General features: G+C 44.7%; 5 protein-coding genes across 6 annotated transcripts; 3 read left to right on the top strand and 2 right to left on the bottom strand.

Moving 5' to 3' along the window:
* The first annotated feature begins 854 nt into the window (after positions 1 to 854).
* rib (BTB/POZ domain-containing protein ribbon) lies at positions 855 to 9,118 on the top strand. Its single transcript, XM_030382089.2, has 2 exons — positions 855 to 3,213; positions 5,957 to 9,118. The coding sequence occupies exon 2, from the start codon at positions 6,232 to 6,234 to the stop codon at positions 8,485 to 8,487; it is 2,256 nt and encodes a 751-aa protein (XP_030237949.1). The 5' UTR covers positions 855 to 3,213; positions 5,957 to 6,231; the 3' UTR covers positions 8,488 to 9,118.
* A 1,072-nt stretch (positions 9,119 to 10,190) lies between these two features.
* Positions 10,191 to 12,739, bottom strand: LOC108654390 (uncharacterized). 2 transcript variants are annotated; one of them, XM_089260987.1, is made up of 4 exons: positions 12,385 to 12,739; positions 11,540 to 12,322; positions 11,017 to 11,498; positions 10,191 to 10,944 (listed from the first exon to the last, which is right to left on the bottom strand). In XM_089260987.1, exons 1-4 carry the CDS (start codon positions 12,583 to 12,585, stop codon positions 10,506 to 10,508), a joined length of 1,905 nt encoding a protein of 634 aa, XP_089117113.1. In that variant the 5' UTR covers positions 12,586 to 12,739; the 3' UTR covers positions 10,191 to 10,505. The 2 variants fall into 2 exon arrangements, with proteins under 2 accessions (XP_089117113.1, XP_017961166.1); XM_018105677.3 differs by having other exon boundaries at positions 11,567 to 12,322; positions 12,385 to 12,738.
* Positions 12,740 to 12,818: 79 nt separating this feature from the next.
* Xrcc2 (X-ray repair cross complementing 2) lies at positions 12,819 to 13,658 on the top strand. Its single transcript, XM_089260986.1, has one exon. It carries the CDS (start codon positions 12,901 to 12,903, stop codon positions 13,618 to 13,620), a length of 720 nt encoding a protein of 239 aa, XP_089117112.1. The 5' UTR covers positions 12,819 to 12,900; the 3' UTR covers positions 13,621 to 13,658.
* Positions 13,659 to 13,731: 73 nt separating this feature from the next.
* On the top strand, positions 13,732 to 14,761 carry Fkbp12 (peptidyl-prolyl cis-trans isomerase Fkbp12). Its single transcript, XM_018105682.3, has 3 exons — positions 13,732 to 13,909; positions 14,095 to 14,165; positions 14,233 to 14,761. Exons 1-3 carry the CDS (start codon positions 13,873 to 13,875, stop codon positions 14,449 to 14,451), a joined length of 327 nt encoding a protein of 108 aa, XP_017961171.1. The 5' UTR covers positions 13,732 to 13,872; the 3' UTR covers positions 14,452 to 14,761.
* On the bottom strand, positions 14,734 to 15,714 carry mip40 (Myb-interacting protein 40). The gene has a single exon (XM_018105681.3). It carries the CDS (start codon positions 15,591 to 15,593, stop codon positions 14,781 to 14,783), a length of 813 nt encoding a protein of 270 aa, XP_017961170.1. The 5' UTR covers positions 15,594 to 15,714; the 3' UTR covers positions 14,734 to 14,780.
* Between the last annotated feature and the right edge of the window lie 174 nt (positions 15,715 to 15,888).

Here is a 15,888-nt window from a genome sequence, read left to right as displayed (position 1 = left end):
CGAAAATAGAGTCAAGAAGTCAGCAAAGTCAATAGAGGATAATCCGCTTTGCGGGTTTCTCCCACTCCATGTGGCCGACTGCAAATCTCTTTCGGCAGTTTCCGGACTCTCTGAATCGCCAGCTCTTATCTGCATTCGAGTAACGAAAATGCAACTGCAACTGCAGTGAAAAACTTTCTCTGCAACTGCGCCGAAATTGAGGAAAAACACTGCTGATAAGATTAGAGAGAGCCAAACGGGCACACACACAGGCAGACAGACGGACGGACGGACGGACGGACGAGCCCGAAGACATTATGCCATAGATTAAGTGTGTTGCAAGTCGGCGTAGTTCAGTTCGCTGCAGCTTTTACAATTACTTAGTTCATACACTAACTGGAAGAGTATTTAGAAACTGATAGAAAATTTAGAAAAATTTAAAAATACATGTTTATTAAAAAAAAAAAAATAATAAAATGTTGAATTTAAAAAATACATTTTTTTAAATTTAAAAAAATATTTACATACATAAGTCATGAATGCTTAAAAATAATAAATAAAAATTTTACAATAAATATTATGTGTAATTTTGCATAAATTAAATATTATATAAAAAGGCATAATTTGTATAGCTAGTAGGTATTAGCTATATAAAGTCTTTAAGGTACATTAAATTAAATTTAAATTAATTTTAGTGTAGAGTATTTCATATTCGCTTTTCAGTTTCTTTATTCACTCTACTTTTTTTTCATATTTATTTGGATTTTTTTATCAGCAGTTCCACGAGTTGAATGCACTTGCGAACTAGTTTAGTTTGGACTCATATTTTTGGCTGCATAGAAAATAAAAAAAAGTATATATGTGCATACATGTACATACATACATATGTATATAGTTAATAGCATATAGAAATCTGTGTTTAACAAGCAAAGGGTCTGCCAAAAACGTCAGTCTAAATAGTCTAGTGAATGCGGTTGACCTTAATTTCCCGGCCATGATTAATGAATCAGCCGAGTATAAAAAAAAAAAAAACAAAAACAAAACAAACAACAAAAAGCAGCGACCACAAAAGCAGCGCCAGGAGGAGGAGGAGCAGCAGGAGGATGAGCAGTTGGAGAAATTAATGATGCACAATGTGCAACAAGCCAGGCCAATTGCCAACTAGCGGCAGGTACAGCATTCTAGCATTAACAACAGCGAGCGACTCCAATAATGAGCATAATTATGTAATTAAACCGAGCTGTGTACAAGAAATGCCGCAAAAAGACTCCAACTAAAAACAAATCGAAAACTCTTGCCATATGCCAGCCACGTGTGTGCGAGCGAGAGCACAACAGTTGCACATGCGCGACTGTTGCGGATGCTGAATAAGTGTATGTGTGTGTGTGTGTGTGAGAGCGCATCAGCGAATCGCAGCGCGCTATAGCTGCTGCAATTCCAATGCACACACACACACACGCACACACACACATGCATGCATATGTGCACTTTTATTTAATTAAACTCAGCAGCAGCTTCACTTTAGACTAGTTACAGCTGACAATTGTGACGTCATATGTACTGTTAACCGTTACAAGGCCAACTAATTTGCATATGAATGTACAAAATGAATTAAAATAAATGAAATCAACCAAATCATATGCAAATTTCCAGCTACCCTTTCTATGCAACAACAACAACAGCAGCAACAACAAAAAGTGCATCAATTGCATCGCATTCAAAGGGCTATTGATTGCTGAAGGTCGACTGCCAGTTCTTAAGGTTTCTAAACTCAATTTGCATAACTTGAGCGAAATGCCAAATAAATTGTCCTACTTCAATTTTGAAATGTCCGTTGCTTCTTCTGCTTCATCTCGTTCATCTCCTTGTTCTTGATTTTGTTCGTCTACCTACTAAACGTTTTATGCGCTTAGCAGATTGGCATTTTATGGCTTGCATAATTAGTTGAAATTCAAAAAATTAAGTGAAGCTAAGGCAAGAGACGAGAAATAGTATCATAAAAAAGGGTTTCTCATTCGTTGAGCAGAGTAAGGCTAACCAGTTTATGCTGCCAGCGCACAAACTCACACACACATACAGGCATACGCACACACACATGCGTCCAACCTGCAGCCAGTTGGACAACTTTGGCCAGTTTAACAAAAAAACGAAAAAAATGCAGCCGCCACACTTTTTATTTTTACACATACGCCAAAAAAACACAAACATACACACACACACACACGCATAGAAGCCTCAGCACACACACACGCACACATGCACAGGGACAGGTTACTCTCTTGGGTGCCAATAGCAGCAGCAGCAGCAGCAGCAGCAGAAGCAGCCGCCATATGCAAGTCTCACCCACACATACACACGCACACACACACAGCCAGCCACGCCAGCCAGCCACGCGGCGAGCGCAGCGCAAAAACGCACAAAACGACTGCAGACTGCAACGCCGACAGCGACGCGTCGCAACGTCGACTGCGCTGTCATACAAGTGAGCGAGACAGCAAGAGGGTTGTGACGAGCCGTAGCACAGTTTTGTGGCTTTTCCTTGGCGAGTGTTATATGTGTGCAGGGGAAGTGCGTGCGTGTGTGAGAGGCATATTTCTGCTGTGCTCTATGTGTGTGTCTCTCTATGAAAGTGTGTGTGTGTGTGTGTGTGTGTGTGTTTGAAAATGTGCGCGCTGTCTCGCTCGGGAAATTTTGTTTTCAATGACTTGCTGCATACGAGCGCCGTGGCAGTTTTATTCAAGTTTGAGCGCTCGAATCTGCAACAACGTGCCACGCAAAATTCAACAAAATTTAAAAAAAAAAAACACAACAACAAAAAAACGCAAAATTCGTACGTGTCGCAGTTCTTTGGGCACTCCAAACAAAATCTAAAAAAAAATATATACAACAAAATATTTTTAAATGAAAATTTAAAAATAGCAACAATTGGATAAACTGCAAACAGCATTTTTGGGATTTGTTATTCAGTGGCTCTGTGTGCGTGTGTGAATCGCTAAAAAACAAAAAAAAAAGAAAAATACAAAATTTATTGCAATTATTAATTAACGAACTTCAAACGAAAATCTAGCGAAAATTCACAAAATTTTCTTATTGAATGTGACGAATAATAAAACAAGGCAAAAGGAACTCAAATTGCATGGAAAAGCAAAAACAAAAACTTGTTCAATAATTCATTCAAAAGTGACATTTTGCAATTGAGCCTCGCTTCAATTGCCAATTGCAACAATTTTTGTGGTAAGATTTTAGTCTATAAACAAATATTAAATAAGTTTTTAAAAAATATGTTTGCTTCCTTATTTTTTTTGTATTTAACGTAAACATCTTGGCGCTACGCACAATTTCGCAATTAAAAGTTGTTTTTATTTTGGGTACGTGTAAAAAATACAAAAATACCAAAGGGCCGTCAAATAAAAAATAAAGCAACATAAATAAACTGGAAAATCCGAGAACCGGTTTCCAAGTGCATTTCGTTTCAATGACGTTTGCTTATCAACATTTCGAACAAAATGGCGCCCGCTGTTAATGCGCTGTTATTGAAAGCTCGCCAAAAAGCTGCGCCGATCGCCAGCGCGTCGTATAAGACTTTTGCCGTATAAGACAGCGAGGCGTTAATGCGTTGAGCATTAACGAACGAATTTCTGCGCAGCGCCGCTACCTGCATAGCGTTTAGCTCTGTCTCCCTCCCTCTCTCCCTCTCTCTCGCACACACTCTCATGGCAATGGCTAGGGATCACTTGGCAGGTTGCTCGATTCTTACCGCATTATCCGCTTTGGCTCGACGGCACAATGGGATCTCAGACAAAAGGCCAACGTCTTGCGCATTTTCCGCACAGACAATGCCGGTTGATTGTTTTCCCATTGTGCGGCTGTCGACATTTGAATGTTTTGTTCCTTCTATTTTCTTTTTGGCATTATCCTGGCCAATTTTTTATACACATCAAACTGCGTCACATTTGCGATCGCCTGCAAGTGGAGCCAAGGCAGCAGAGTTTGAGTTTTCTTTTTCCGTTTACCTGTTGTTCCACGAAACTCCTTCAACGGTCCGTTTCGCCTATTGGCAACACATGGCCAATACGCACGCATGTCCAACATATGCCGCACACACACACACACACTCCCTCTCTGGTCATCCTCGAGCGTCCAACATATGGCAAACACTTGAGCGCCTTGGCCCATGCCAAAAAAACAAAAGAAGGAAAACCCAAATTTTAACGAGTTTCAAATTGAAATACGAGCAACCACTTCGCGGCTGCAGTGCCCCTAGAAGAACAGCGAAACACACACGCACACACACACACACACTCACACGCACACCCTCGCTCTTTTGCTCTAAGTTAAACAGGAAAAGAATATTCATATACATAGAAACGGAATACAAAACTGAAATGAATGAAAACTCCGTAAAGCAAATTATTGCAAGTTTTTTTTTCATTTACGTTTTTTGTTTTCATATGCGTGTGTGTGTGACGCTTTCCACTTTCCAGTCAAAAAATAAAAAAAAAAAAAGCAACAGCAGCAACAACAAAATATGTAAAGTAAAACGCGCGAAAAGCAGCCGGAAAAATACGCGCACACGTTTTTCGCTTTTTTCAGAGGGATGTTTGCATATTTTTCCCCCATTTTTATTTTTTTTTTTGTTCGCTGTTATCCGCGTATTTTCTGCCACCCTCCCACTCCGGCCACCCGGCTTCCTCCGCCCACCCCTGGCCATCCTTCTTAATATTCTCTTCCCATCGTTTCCATTGGCAAAGGCGCTTTCACTTTTTTATGGCGCATAAAACTTGACAGGGTGGCGTTTGGGCATAAATTTAAAAAACAGAAAAAAAAATTTATATATATATATAAAAAAAAGCGAAGATTTTCCGCCAAAAAAAGCCCAACTTTTGCAATGAAATGGCTGAGGAAATTCGTAAGCTGGAGCGCGAGCGCTGGCAGGTGGGCGTAATCAGCCCCAAATACACATTATTTTTGCACACCTGACTGCGAGGCAGCGGCAGCCGCAGCTGCCAGGTAGGATCAGCTAGTCTTCAGCATGTGTTCCAATATATATTCCATATCATTTGGCATTGCCATTTCCAATTTGTCGATTGGATTGTTTAGCGGTGAATCGCATTAGGGGTATTCCATAATCCTATATGGATATTTTTCTATGTATATGCGTGTGTCATTCCCTTTGCATTGGCCATTTGCAATCGTATTCAGGCATTTGTTATCTTAGTAGTCGCATCGACTATCTATCTAACTATTCATAGCCATATCCTAGTGTAAAGGACCTCCATATTCCATGGACGTGCCCAAATATATGCATTCGGATTCATATAAATATTTCTATGAATATTGATTCACATTCACGCTATTCACATCCAACTAATCATATCCGCATCCGCATAGACATCCGCATCCGCATCCGCATCCGCATTGACATCCGCACATCCGCATTCATATCTTTGCAAATAAATATAGTTCTGCTATATCTGCTATCTATATTCGTATGCCTAGCCCTATTTATACTACATCTATACACATACATACATACATATCCACATCTATGCTAGCCTTTTCCTCTCTATGCCCATCCTTATATGAGTAATATCATATCCATAGCACATCCAGCCATACCCAAACTCGATTCTATTCGCAATTCAGTGAAAACATTCAGCTAGCTCCTTGAATTCCGACTTCTCTGTTCTCCCATGTGCCCCTGTCCTATATTTCCCATATTTCCAGTTCCAATTCTATTGCCAATTTTGTATTTTTGTTCATATTTAGATTATAGTAACCCATGCGAAATTCGCTTCAGGCTTTTGGCATTTCCAAAAAGCATTGCAAATTATTTTTGAGAGGGCATTGGGAAGCTCTTGACTTTAGATCTGATACGTTAGCATTCAACTAATTGCTTTCTCTTTCTCTCGTTCTCTCCCTCTATCTCTCTTTCTCTTTCTATCTATCCATCGCTCGCTCGATTCGATGCAAACAGACGACTGGTGAAACGTAAGCCTTAAGCTGGCGCTCAAGGTGAGGAAGCATCTTGCCTCGTACTCCCCCACACTGCTGAGCGCCGCGTTCACCAGCCTGAACAGCGCCTACCACAGCAGCAGTGACACCGCTCCGGACGAGGAGCCGGAACCGCTAAGCCCAGCGCATCGTCATCAACGGCATCGCCGACACAGTCACAGTCACGGTCACAGTCACAGTCACAGTCACAGCCACAGTCACAGTCACAGCCACAGAGAGAACCACAGCCAGAGCGAGATGGGTGGGCCGACGCCCGTGGCCAGCAGCGAGGGTCAAACGTACTGTTTGCGCTGGAACAATCATCAGACGAATCTGGTCCAGATCCTGCACGCCCTACACGAGGTGGGCAGCTATGTGGACTGCACCCTGGTCGTGGACGATGAACAGTTCAAGGCGCATCGCGTTGTCCTGGCCGCCAATTCGCCATACTTTCAGGCCATACTGCAGGATGTGCCGCAGGATCAGTGCAGCATCATATTGCCCGGCGTGAAGGGCTTCGAGATCGCCGCCCTGCTCCAGTACATGTACACTGGCGAGACGACGGTGACCAAGAGCCAGGAGCCAGAGATTCTGCGCACCGCCAAGGAGCTGCAGGTGAAGGGCCTCTACGACAACCTGATGAAGTTCAATCACAAGGCGACGAGTGTCTCCGATGAGCGCGCACAGTTCCAGAGCGGCACAGGCGCACCACTTGGCCAGCAGCACCACCACCAGCTGCCGCACCAGCAGCAGCAGCAGCAGCAGCAACAGCACCACCACCACCACCACCACCATCATATCCAGCAGCCGCAGCACTCGGCGCCCACCTCCAGCTCATCCGGCGCATCGGGTAAGCCGCTCAATGGCTCGGGCTCAGCGGCCGGTGGCACCGATAGCAACTATGGCCAGCACCAGGCGCACCACAGCCAGCTGAACTCCTCCTCCGTGATCTCAACGTCCACACACATATCGCCCAGTGGCGCCATCTCGAGCAGCTGCTCGCCCCCACCGCCGCCCTTTGGCAGCTATCAGACGCCCTACACGAGCTTCTCGGGCTCCGGCGGTGCCATCAATCCCATCATTGCCGCTGGCGAGGCGCCGCTGACGCCCACGCACACCACCCCGCATCCTGCTGCCGGCGAGGCTGGCCAATGGCCCCTCTCGCCCTCGGCCGCTGCAGCGGCGATGCTCAATTCGGTGTACGAGTCCGCTGCCGACATGAATCCTCTCAAGCGCAAGAAGCTCTCGGCCATCTCGAGCATGCTGCTCAACACGACACGGGACACGCCCATATTGCGCAACGTGCTGGCCCAGGCCAATCCGGCCGACTCCTCCCAGCCGAACCCGCTGCTGCTGCCCGGCGTGAAGCAGTCCGCCGAGAAGACCACGCCCACGCATCACCACGGCTCCAGTGCCTCGGGCGGCGCTGGCAGCCACAGCTTCAATGGCTCCGACTACGGCGGCGACAAGGAGCCGCTGTCCCCGCACACGGACCGCAGCTTCGACGAGGAGTCCGGCAGCGGCCAGACGGGCAAGAAGCCCGAATGGAAGCGCTACAAGCAGTACACCCGGGCGGACATGATGTGCGCCATCCAGTGCGTGCGCGAGGGCATGAGCGCCCTCCAGGCGAGCCGCAAGTTCGGCCTGCCCAGCCGCACGCTCTACGACAAGGTGCGCAAGCTGAACATCACCACGGGCCGTGGCACCCATCGCACGCCCAAGCGCAGTCCGCCCGGCGTCGAGTCCTCGGCCGCCTTTCCCTACTCGGCGGCAGCTGCGGCGGCCGCAGCGGCCCACAACTATGGCCAGACGGAGCTGGAGCGCGAGCCGAAGGAGCTGCCGCATGGCCACGGCCATGGCCATTCGCACGGGCAGTCCGGCGGGCACTCGCATCACGGCATGCCGCCCACAATTCCCCACTCGGCGGCAGCGCTGCTCGACCACGCCTTTCTGCAGCAGGCGCTGGAGAACCGGGGCGGCGACATAGCCGGCCGCGAGGCACTGCACGCCATGGCACTGGCCGCCGCCGCCCATGCGGCCGCCAATCGGATGTCCAGCAGTCCGCCCGGCTCCAACGGGCATGCGGCGCGCTCGCCCAGCCACTACGCCGAGGAGGAGAAGCACGAGGAGCAGCAGCGTCTGATCAAGCGCGAGGCCATTGAGGAGGAGCGCGACGCTGACGACGAGGACGATCACGACCAGGTGGAGGATCTCTCACTGGCGCGCAAAGAGCGACCCGAATCGCCCTACTCGCCGGGACAGGCGCGCGCCGCCTCGCCCATGGAGAGCGCCAGCGTCATCATGCACTCCAATTCGGCGTCGCTCTCGACCAACGGCAAGGAGGCAGCCGAAATGGAGGAGGAGCGCGAACGTGAACGGGAGCAGCACCTGGAGGAGTCCAGAGAAGCAGCCTCGCCAACATCCCCATCGATGAGCAACCTGCCCCTGGGCCTGGGCCTGGGCCTCAAGCGTGAGCTGCTGGGCAGCGACGAGGCGCAGGCGCGCACCGACTGATTGATGCTAACGATGGCCTGGCAATATGCAGCCGATAGCCACGATTCCATATACTAGGCCACACACACACGCACACCTATACACACACACACGCACACTTAGACTCTTCTTCTTTCGGGTTTCGACGTTCAACGTGCTAAACTTCAAACTTATTTTTGTTGTGTTCTCAATCTTCATCGACTCGCCGCCTCGGCGTCGATCTAGCGGTAGTGAAGCTTTAAACATCGTATATACAAAAAAAAAAAAAAAAAAGAAAAACATTTCCCAGCAAAAAAAGAAAAAAAACGTAAAAATCCAATTCACCCACCCACCCAATGCAACCTTAGAATGAGAGCAAAAGAAAAGGAAAAAAATGGGAAAACGAAAAAATCAAACACGAATTATAAAAAAAAAACTAAATTGTTGTCAGCATCACTTTGTGCCTAAAAGAAATAGAATTATGCAAATAAAAATATAGTCTAGGGATATTTAGAGATATGGATTAGGCTTAGGCTAGACTTAGGAAGCACCCACACAGACACACACACACACACATTGCTTATGTCAAAAAAAACTGTACACTTGCATAAGACTGAAAGTTAGTGGGCGTGGCAGAGCAGAAGAGGCTCAAAGTATATATAAATAGGGCAAATAATAGAGACGTTCGCATTTGAGAACGAATCCAGATGAGTTTTAGCAAAAAACAAAAACAAAAACACAAATTTAAACAAAAAACAAAAAACGAGTTAGCAATACTTTGTACAACTATCTTAAAATGCCAGTGATTTGTTTTAAAAATTATTTAGCTTATATATTAATATATATATATATATACATATAGTGATGTATGCTAAAAATGAATAGATTTTGCAACTTTTAAACGAACTACCTCGAAAATAGCTCAACAACAACATGAAACATATTACAAATTAGTTGAATAATTTTTTAGATTTTGTTTAGTTTTTTTTTTTTTTGAGTTCCAAAAGAAGTTTCCTGGGTTGAATTTTATAAGACTGACACCGACTCACACCCACACATACACACACACACACACATGCATGCATACATACGAACACACACAATCGTTTATACAAATTAAAAACGTACAAAATTTTAAATTAATTAACCTTAATGCAATTGTAATTCATAATAATTTTTAGTTGTTAATGATAAAATACGAAAAAAAAAAAAAAACAAAAACAAAATGATGCAAAAATCAAACAAACATGCGCTGGGGGCAATGCAATAGGCTCTATGTAAGTATAAACATAAATAAATATGCATATATGTGGGGCAATACCTTAGACGTACACCCGTACATGCATATAGTTCTATTTAGTGTTAATTCATTTGTTATACAATTCCTAGGCTAAGCTAGCGACTCTTAAGTTTAACAACAACAACAACAACAACGGCAACAACAATCCCTGTGTACATAAAAAAGCAAAATAATAAAAGAAACATTTTCAAAGTATTTTGACGTTATTAAAAAATTTAGTGTTAATTATGAATACAAGTTCTTAAATAATTGTAAACAACAAAACAAAAAATCAAATTTAAATTGTAAAAACAAAAACACACATTTTCGGTATATGAAGAGCAAACAAAATAAAAATGACTGAAAATATATATAAACAAATATATATATATATATATATATATATAAATAATAAATAAATAATGATTGCGTTTTCCTTTATGCATATATAATTCATGTGAGATCGTTTTAACAATGATCAACTCATATATTTATGACAACATTTACAATGGGCATATAAAAATAGAAATATCTATATATATATATTTATATATATATGGGTGTAATTCTATTCAGGAGACACGATCAGACTTGTGCTATTCCAGCTATTCAAATGAAACTAGTTAAAGAGCTATACATTTGACATAATCGACCCCACACACACATAGATACAGGGTATCTGTATATATATAAGCCAGCTCGATACCCAGGCGAAGCTGCTCCACACATATATACAAAGATTTAGGTACAGGCAGCTCAATCAAATCCATATGGGCGTGGTCTACAGACAGCCCACGCAGTTGGGCGGATTGCGATTATCGAACTCGCAGATGCCGATGGCAAAGCGAAAGGGTTTGTGGTGCGGTAAATGCATGGGTCGATTGGATATCCAAGGCATGTGCGGTATGTTCAGCACACGCACCGTATAGCGCGGCAGCTGGACAGGCTCCTTGGCCACCGGATTGTTGATGGACAGCTCGTGCTCGATATGTATGAGAGGTGGCTCGTCGTTGGGGCTATGCCGCTCATGCTCGCAGTGGGCCAACAGCTTGGCCTCGCTCAAAAACTCCAGGCGGCAGTAGTTGCAATAGTAATTGATGCCCTTGCTGTGCAGCACCTGATGGCGATCCAATTGATGCTGGAACTCGAACTCATCGTGACACTTGTGGCAGATGTAGACGCCGCGGTTCTGCCGATGCAAATGGTAGTCAAGGAAGACCCTAAAAGGTAACAAAAACAATGAATATAATATACATTTTATATGGCGTATGTATGTATATTGTTTTGCTCACTTGCTGGTAAAGACGTCGCCACATTTTTGACAATAGAACCAGCTCATCTTCCAGTGCTGCATGTAGTCGTGCTTCATGAGATCCACCAGCGTATCCGTTTGATAGCAACAGTTGGGCACAAAGCACGAGAACGCCTTCAGTTGCACCTGGGTCTTGAGCAGATCCAGCAGATAGAGATCATACTCCTTATCCGTGGTTATTTGAGACTCCTCCAGCACATAGTCATCATAGAGCATGGAGAGATTTAAGGCGCTATTGCTATTGCTGCGACTGTGATTCACTATCCAATCGCCAGTGAAATTCATGCGCCTTGTGTACATCGTGTCCGCCACCGAGGTGGCATCGTCGTCATTCTCCCGCTGATCCTCTTCAGCGCCCTCCTCATCATCGTCATCATAGTCATCATACCAGGCTACGGAGCAGGCACGCGAGCGTGAACGGGTCGAGCGCGCTTTTGTGGCAGATTCTTGCATGAACAGAGCCTGAGGAGGTAAAGGAAGTATTAGGAATCTCTATGCTCCACAATGTTCATGGAGATGACACAACTTGCCTCCTGCTTTGCGCTGCATATCGTATGATGCAGCTCCCATTCATATTTTGTGCCAAAGTCCGCCTCGCACAGGCTGCAGCGGTGCCTGCATTGATGCGTGAGGCGCTGGTGCTGCCGCAGTGCCACGATGCCGGCAAATTCCTTGTCGCAGTTCTTGCATTGAAAGGTGCGTGAATGCTTGGGCGTCTGCTGCCTCAATGGTTCCCCATTCTCAGCATCTGTCACGTCCACATGCTCCTCCGCGTCATCGTCCTTGCCCGCCTCGTTGAGCACTCTGCACTTGGGTCGACGCTGTGTCTGCTGACGCCAACAGCGACGTACGTGCAGCGTATAGTGATCCTTGCGAAAGTAGGCGCGCTCACAGTGCTGGCAAACCAGTCGAGTGCGCCACTTCCAGCCGTCCAGGGCGTTGCCGCTGTTGTTGTTGCGCAGGCCACCCGATTCGGTGGCCGAGGGCGATTCGGGTGGCTGCGCCGAGTAGGCCTGCAGCACCAAACAGGACGAACTGGAGGTGGATGGAGACGAAGCCGTTCTCACAGTGCCAATATCCTCCTCCTGTGGCAGTGGCACTCCAGTTGTGGACACCTCGGCATCCGCTATCGGCAGGCTGCACTCCCGCCGCTCGGCCTTGCTTGTGTTTGTGTCCGCTATGCGCTGCAGGCGCTGCATCAACGTCCGCGTTACCTCCGAGTGCATGTTCAGCTTGCAGACGCACTCCACGCATATAGCGCGCAGCGTAGTCTTGATTATATCTGCCTGAAATATTGCAAAATTATTGAATTTGTTATTCACTTCAGCTGTTAACTGGACCCACTTACCGACAGCTTCCAGTCGCGGCTGAGACGCCGCCGCATTACGCTGTTATCCCGCAGATCTAGCAGAGCGGAGGACGAAGATTTGCTGGTGCCGCAAATGGTGCACGCGTCGATCTCTCCGTCCGAGCTATCCACTTGCTTAGCATTTTTCAGCTTGTTGATAATATTGCTGCTGCTCGACTCGGGCTCCGGAGCATCCCGCATGCTGAAATTCGAAATTTAAGGAGTTTTACAGCTACACGGGGCACGTGGAGTTGTCGACCAGTCCACACATGTTTTGCCAGGCACTTTGATTTATTTAACACTCAAATGTTTCTTTTTGGTCTTTAATATATTTTATAGTTTCTGCCAGAGCTGCAACTATAATTTACTTTTTATTTCTTACTCAATTCTCTTATCGGCGTTGACTTTTCACATTTTCCAGCACTGCACACGAATTATATACGATAGTTGCATAACAGCCCTGTTTAATGCGAAGGCTAACGCAAAGTGTAAACAATCTTAATAAATACAATATAAATGGATATTTCTTCGGCGGCCAACGTTTATTTACGTCAGTTGGGCGAGACTCGTCCACGCATTACCGAATTGAACACCAACATATTTACGAAAGGCGGACCCGCACCCAAATCACTTGTCGAAATATCTGGCAAGAGAAAAAGCGGGAAAACTTTTCTACTAATGCAAATAATTGCAAATTGTCTTATAAATTGTGATGTTGTATTAATTAATATTAGCCATAAGATTGACTATCAAGTATTTGGAAGACTTTTGCAGGACGCTGTAAAGAATGCGAATCCAAATGCAACAGGCGTCCAATTGCAGGAGATTTGTGAAAAGTGTTTAAATTCATTGGAAATTATAAATTGCTTTTCATCTCTAAATGTTCGGATGGCCCTAAAAGCTTTGGACAATCATATTTTGTTTGATAATGAGAGAATTAGTCTTGTTGCAATTGATGGATTGTGTGAATTTTATTGGCTTGATTTGCCACAAAATGTGAGAACACGTAAATATAAATACTACATGAATATTTTGGAGGAAATCAACAAGATTTGCAAGAGATTTTACGTTTGCTGCATTTACACAGTGGACAGCAGTTACTTAAACAACTCCTTTGCACCAAGCAAAGCGATAAGTATAGATCACAAATTACGATTGACGTGCCTAGAAAATGGCAAGCGAATGCTAAATGATGAAGAAATCGTTATTGAGGAAAGTGGTATTCATTTTAAGTAGAAATATAAAATAAAGTAAAATAAAAATTTGAAAAACAATTTCAGGCGCCTTTTTCATGTTAGTGTGTATGAATATCAAAATCGATATAAACTATCGATAGGATTCTAAGCATTGCAGTCGGCGTGTGTCAATTTAATCGACATTTTTCGTATTTGGTGCCATCTTTGGTTTTTCTGTTCGACGCGACGAGCAAAACGTGCTACTTTTTTCCAGCAGGCCGATTTGAAATAAAGAAAAAAAAAAACCGTAAAAATGGGCGTACAAGTTGTTCCAATTTCTCCCGGTGATGGTAAGTAAAAAGATAAGACTCTTTAATATTAGTTCTTATTATGGCATTAACCTTACATTTGCGGCATTTTTATAAAGAGAAGTATTTTTCCGCTCTCTATACACATACACATTTTTATACACGATATGCATACATATATGTATCTCACTCTCTTTCTCTCTCCCTCTCACGCCTTCGTATTGCAGGTAGCACCTTCCCAAAGAACGGCCAGAAAGTTTCAGTGCATTACACTGGCACATTGGACGATGGCACCAAGGTATATAAATAGTGATAATTGTTTGAAATGTGTGAACATTTTTATTTGATTTGTTTACAAATTGCAGTTCGATTCGTCTCGGGACCGCAACAAGCCTTTCAAGTTCACCATTGGCAAGGGTGAGGTTATTCGCGGCTGGGATGAGGGCGTTGCTCAGCTGAGCGTTGGCCAGCGGGCCAAGCTGATCTGCTCACCTGACTACGCCTATGGCAGCCGTGGCCATCCAGGTGTCATTCCTCCCAATTCTACCTTGACTTTCGACGTTGAATTGCTCAAGGTCGAATAAAGTGTTCGAATGCAGCAAACAGCCGAAGACTCTCTGCTTGTGTGTGTGTGTGTGCATGTGTAAGCTCTGTTATACATACACTCACACACACACATATGCACACGTACACATCTTCAACAACAACAAAAAGAACCTGGCGCGCGCTCCGGCAGTGGCAACAGAACCAAACAAGAACAATCCAACAGCATTTTAATTATATTCAAAACGAAAAGGAAATGAATGAAAGATGAAATTAGACTTAATTACCAAGCACACACAGATTATTGAAAAAGGCAAACGCAATTACAAATAAAGATTTATTCAAGTGAAATTATATTAAAATTGCATTTTCATTCACGCTTGCACACAGCATCCATTATCTGGTCAATTATTTCGTAGCGCTCGTGTTCATATTTCTGCGCATGCTTCAGCCAGTGACTGCGCACCCGCTTCCAATGGCCGATATTCTCGGCCAGCAGCTCCTCCTTGCTGGCCCCCTTCAGCTTCTCGTCCTGGGTGTTGGGCAGTCGGGGTGGGATGGGCGACATCTCGGTTTTGCGCGCCTGTGGCATTTGCTTTAAAACTTTCAATTCGCCGCTCAGCAACTTGCTGAGTACCTCCTCGGCATCGTCCTCACGCTTAACTATGGGCACTGTGCCGTCTGTGTTGTAGACCGCCACGCTGGGATTGCGTGGCTGGTTGGCCATCCAGGCGCGACAAATGGGATAGAGCGGTGTGTTCTCTTTGTACTTGGACAGATCCAGGCTGCGTTCGAAGAGACGCATTACATAGCTTTCACTGTGTGATTTTTGGACTGCATTGTTCCCGCTCTTTTTGTAAAGCGACCGTTTGGCTTTGGATCTTCCTGCCCCGGTTGCGTTAGCAGATGTTGTTGGCGCTTCAGCTTCGGTTTCTGCTGCGGACTCACTCTTCACTTCAGCTTGCTGTTTGGCATTGGATTGAGCACGTTGTAGTTGCTTTTGCAGTTGCAGCTTCTTGGAGGGGCGTCCTCGTATGGGCAGTTCGGATTCCATGTCGTCGTCAATTTGCAGCAACGGAGGTGGTGCTTCAGACTCATCCTTTGCAGCTTCTTTGCGGGATTCACGCGAGCGCAGCGTGCCCTCAATAGCTGTGGCGCGTGGTTTCTTTGGAGTCACTTTCATAATGTTGATATTAATATTAGTTTCTTTTTTCAATTCTTTAAATCTAATTTTCAAATGTAAACACAGTGAATGGCAAAATTACTAGTGATGGACGCCAGTGTCGATAGAACATTAATCGAAAGTGTCATCGATTTTGAATTTAACAGCTTAGCGTTGTAAAATTTAATACAAATTTCTGTTTAAATAAACTGAAATGCGATGGGTAAGTTTAAATAATCATTAAAATAGCTCCAATTTTTTTTTTTTTTTTTATTTCATAAAGACCTTTAGAAAAACAAATAATATATACAGTTTT

The sequence above is a fragment of the Drosophila navojoa genome, chromosome 5 (assembly GCF_054131105.1).
Source record: "Drosophila navojoa isolate 15081-1374.11 chromosome 5, UAZ_NAV_1.0, whole genome shotgun sequence".
In the NCBI taxonomy this organism is placed as follows: domain Eukaryota; kingdom Metazoa; phylum Arthropoda; class Insecta; order Diptera; family Drosophilidae; genus Drosophila; species Drosophila navojoa.
This window is presented reverse-complemented; position numbering and strand designations above follow the sequence as displayed.

Bases quoted from the DNA above. Each gene is read 5' to 3' on its own strand.
- LOC108654390 (XM_089260987.1), bottom strand. From the start codon at position 12,585: ATGCGGGATGCTCCGGAGCCCGAGTCGAGCAGCAGCAATATTATCAAC. The intron at 12,323-12,384 runs GTAAGTGGGTCC...GCAATATTTCAG, and splicing joins GCCGCGACTGGAAGCTGTCG to GCAGATATAATCAAGACTAC. The intron at 11,499-11,539 runs GTGGAGCATAGA...TTACCTCCTCAG, and splicing joins GTGTCATCTCCATGAACATT to GCTCTGTTCATGCAAGAATC.
- Fkbp12 (XM_018105682.3), top strand. From the start codon at position 13,873: ATGGGCGTACAAGTTGTTCCAATTTCTCCCGGTGATG. The intron at 13,910-14,094 runs GTAAGTAAAAAG...TTCGTATTGCAG, and splicing joins TCCAATTTCTCCCGGTGATG to GTAGCACCTTCCCAAAGAAC. The intron at 14,166-14,232 runs GTATATAAATAG...TACAAATTGCAG, and splicing joins CATTGGACGATGGCACCAAG to TTCGATTCGTCTCGGGACCG.
- Xrcc2 (XM_089260986.1), top strand. From the start codon at position 12,901: ATGGATATTTCTTCGGCGGCCAACGTTTATTTACGTCAGTTGGGCGAG.
- rib (XM_030382089.2), top strand. From the start codon at position 6,232: ATGGGTGGGCCGACGCCCGTGGCCAGCAGCGAGGGTCAAACGTACTGT.
- mip40 (XM_018105681.3), bottom strand. From the start codon at position 15,593: ATGAAAGTGACTCCAAAGAAACCACGCGCCACAGCTATTGAGGGCACG.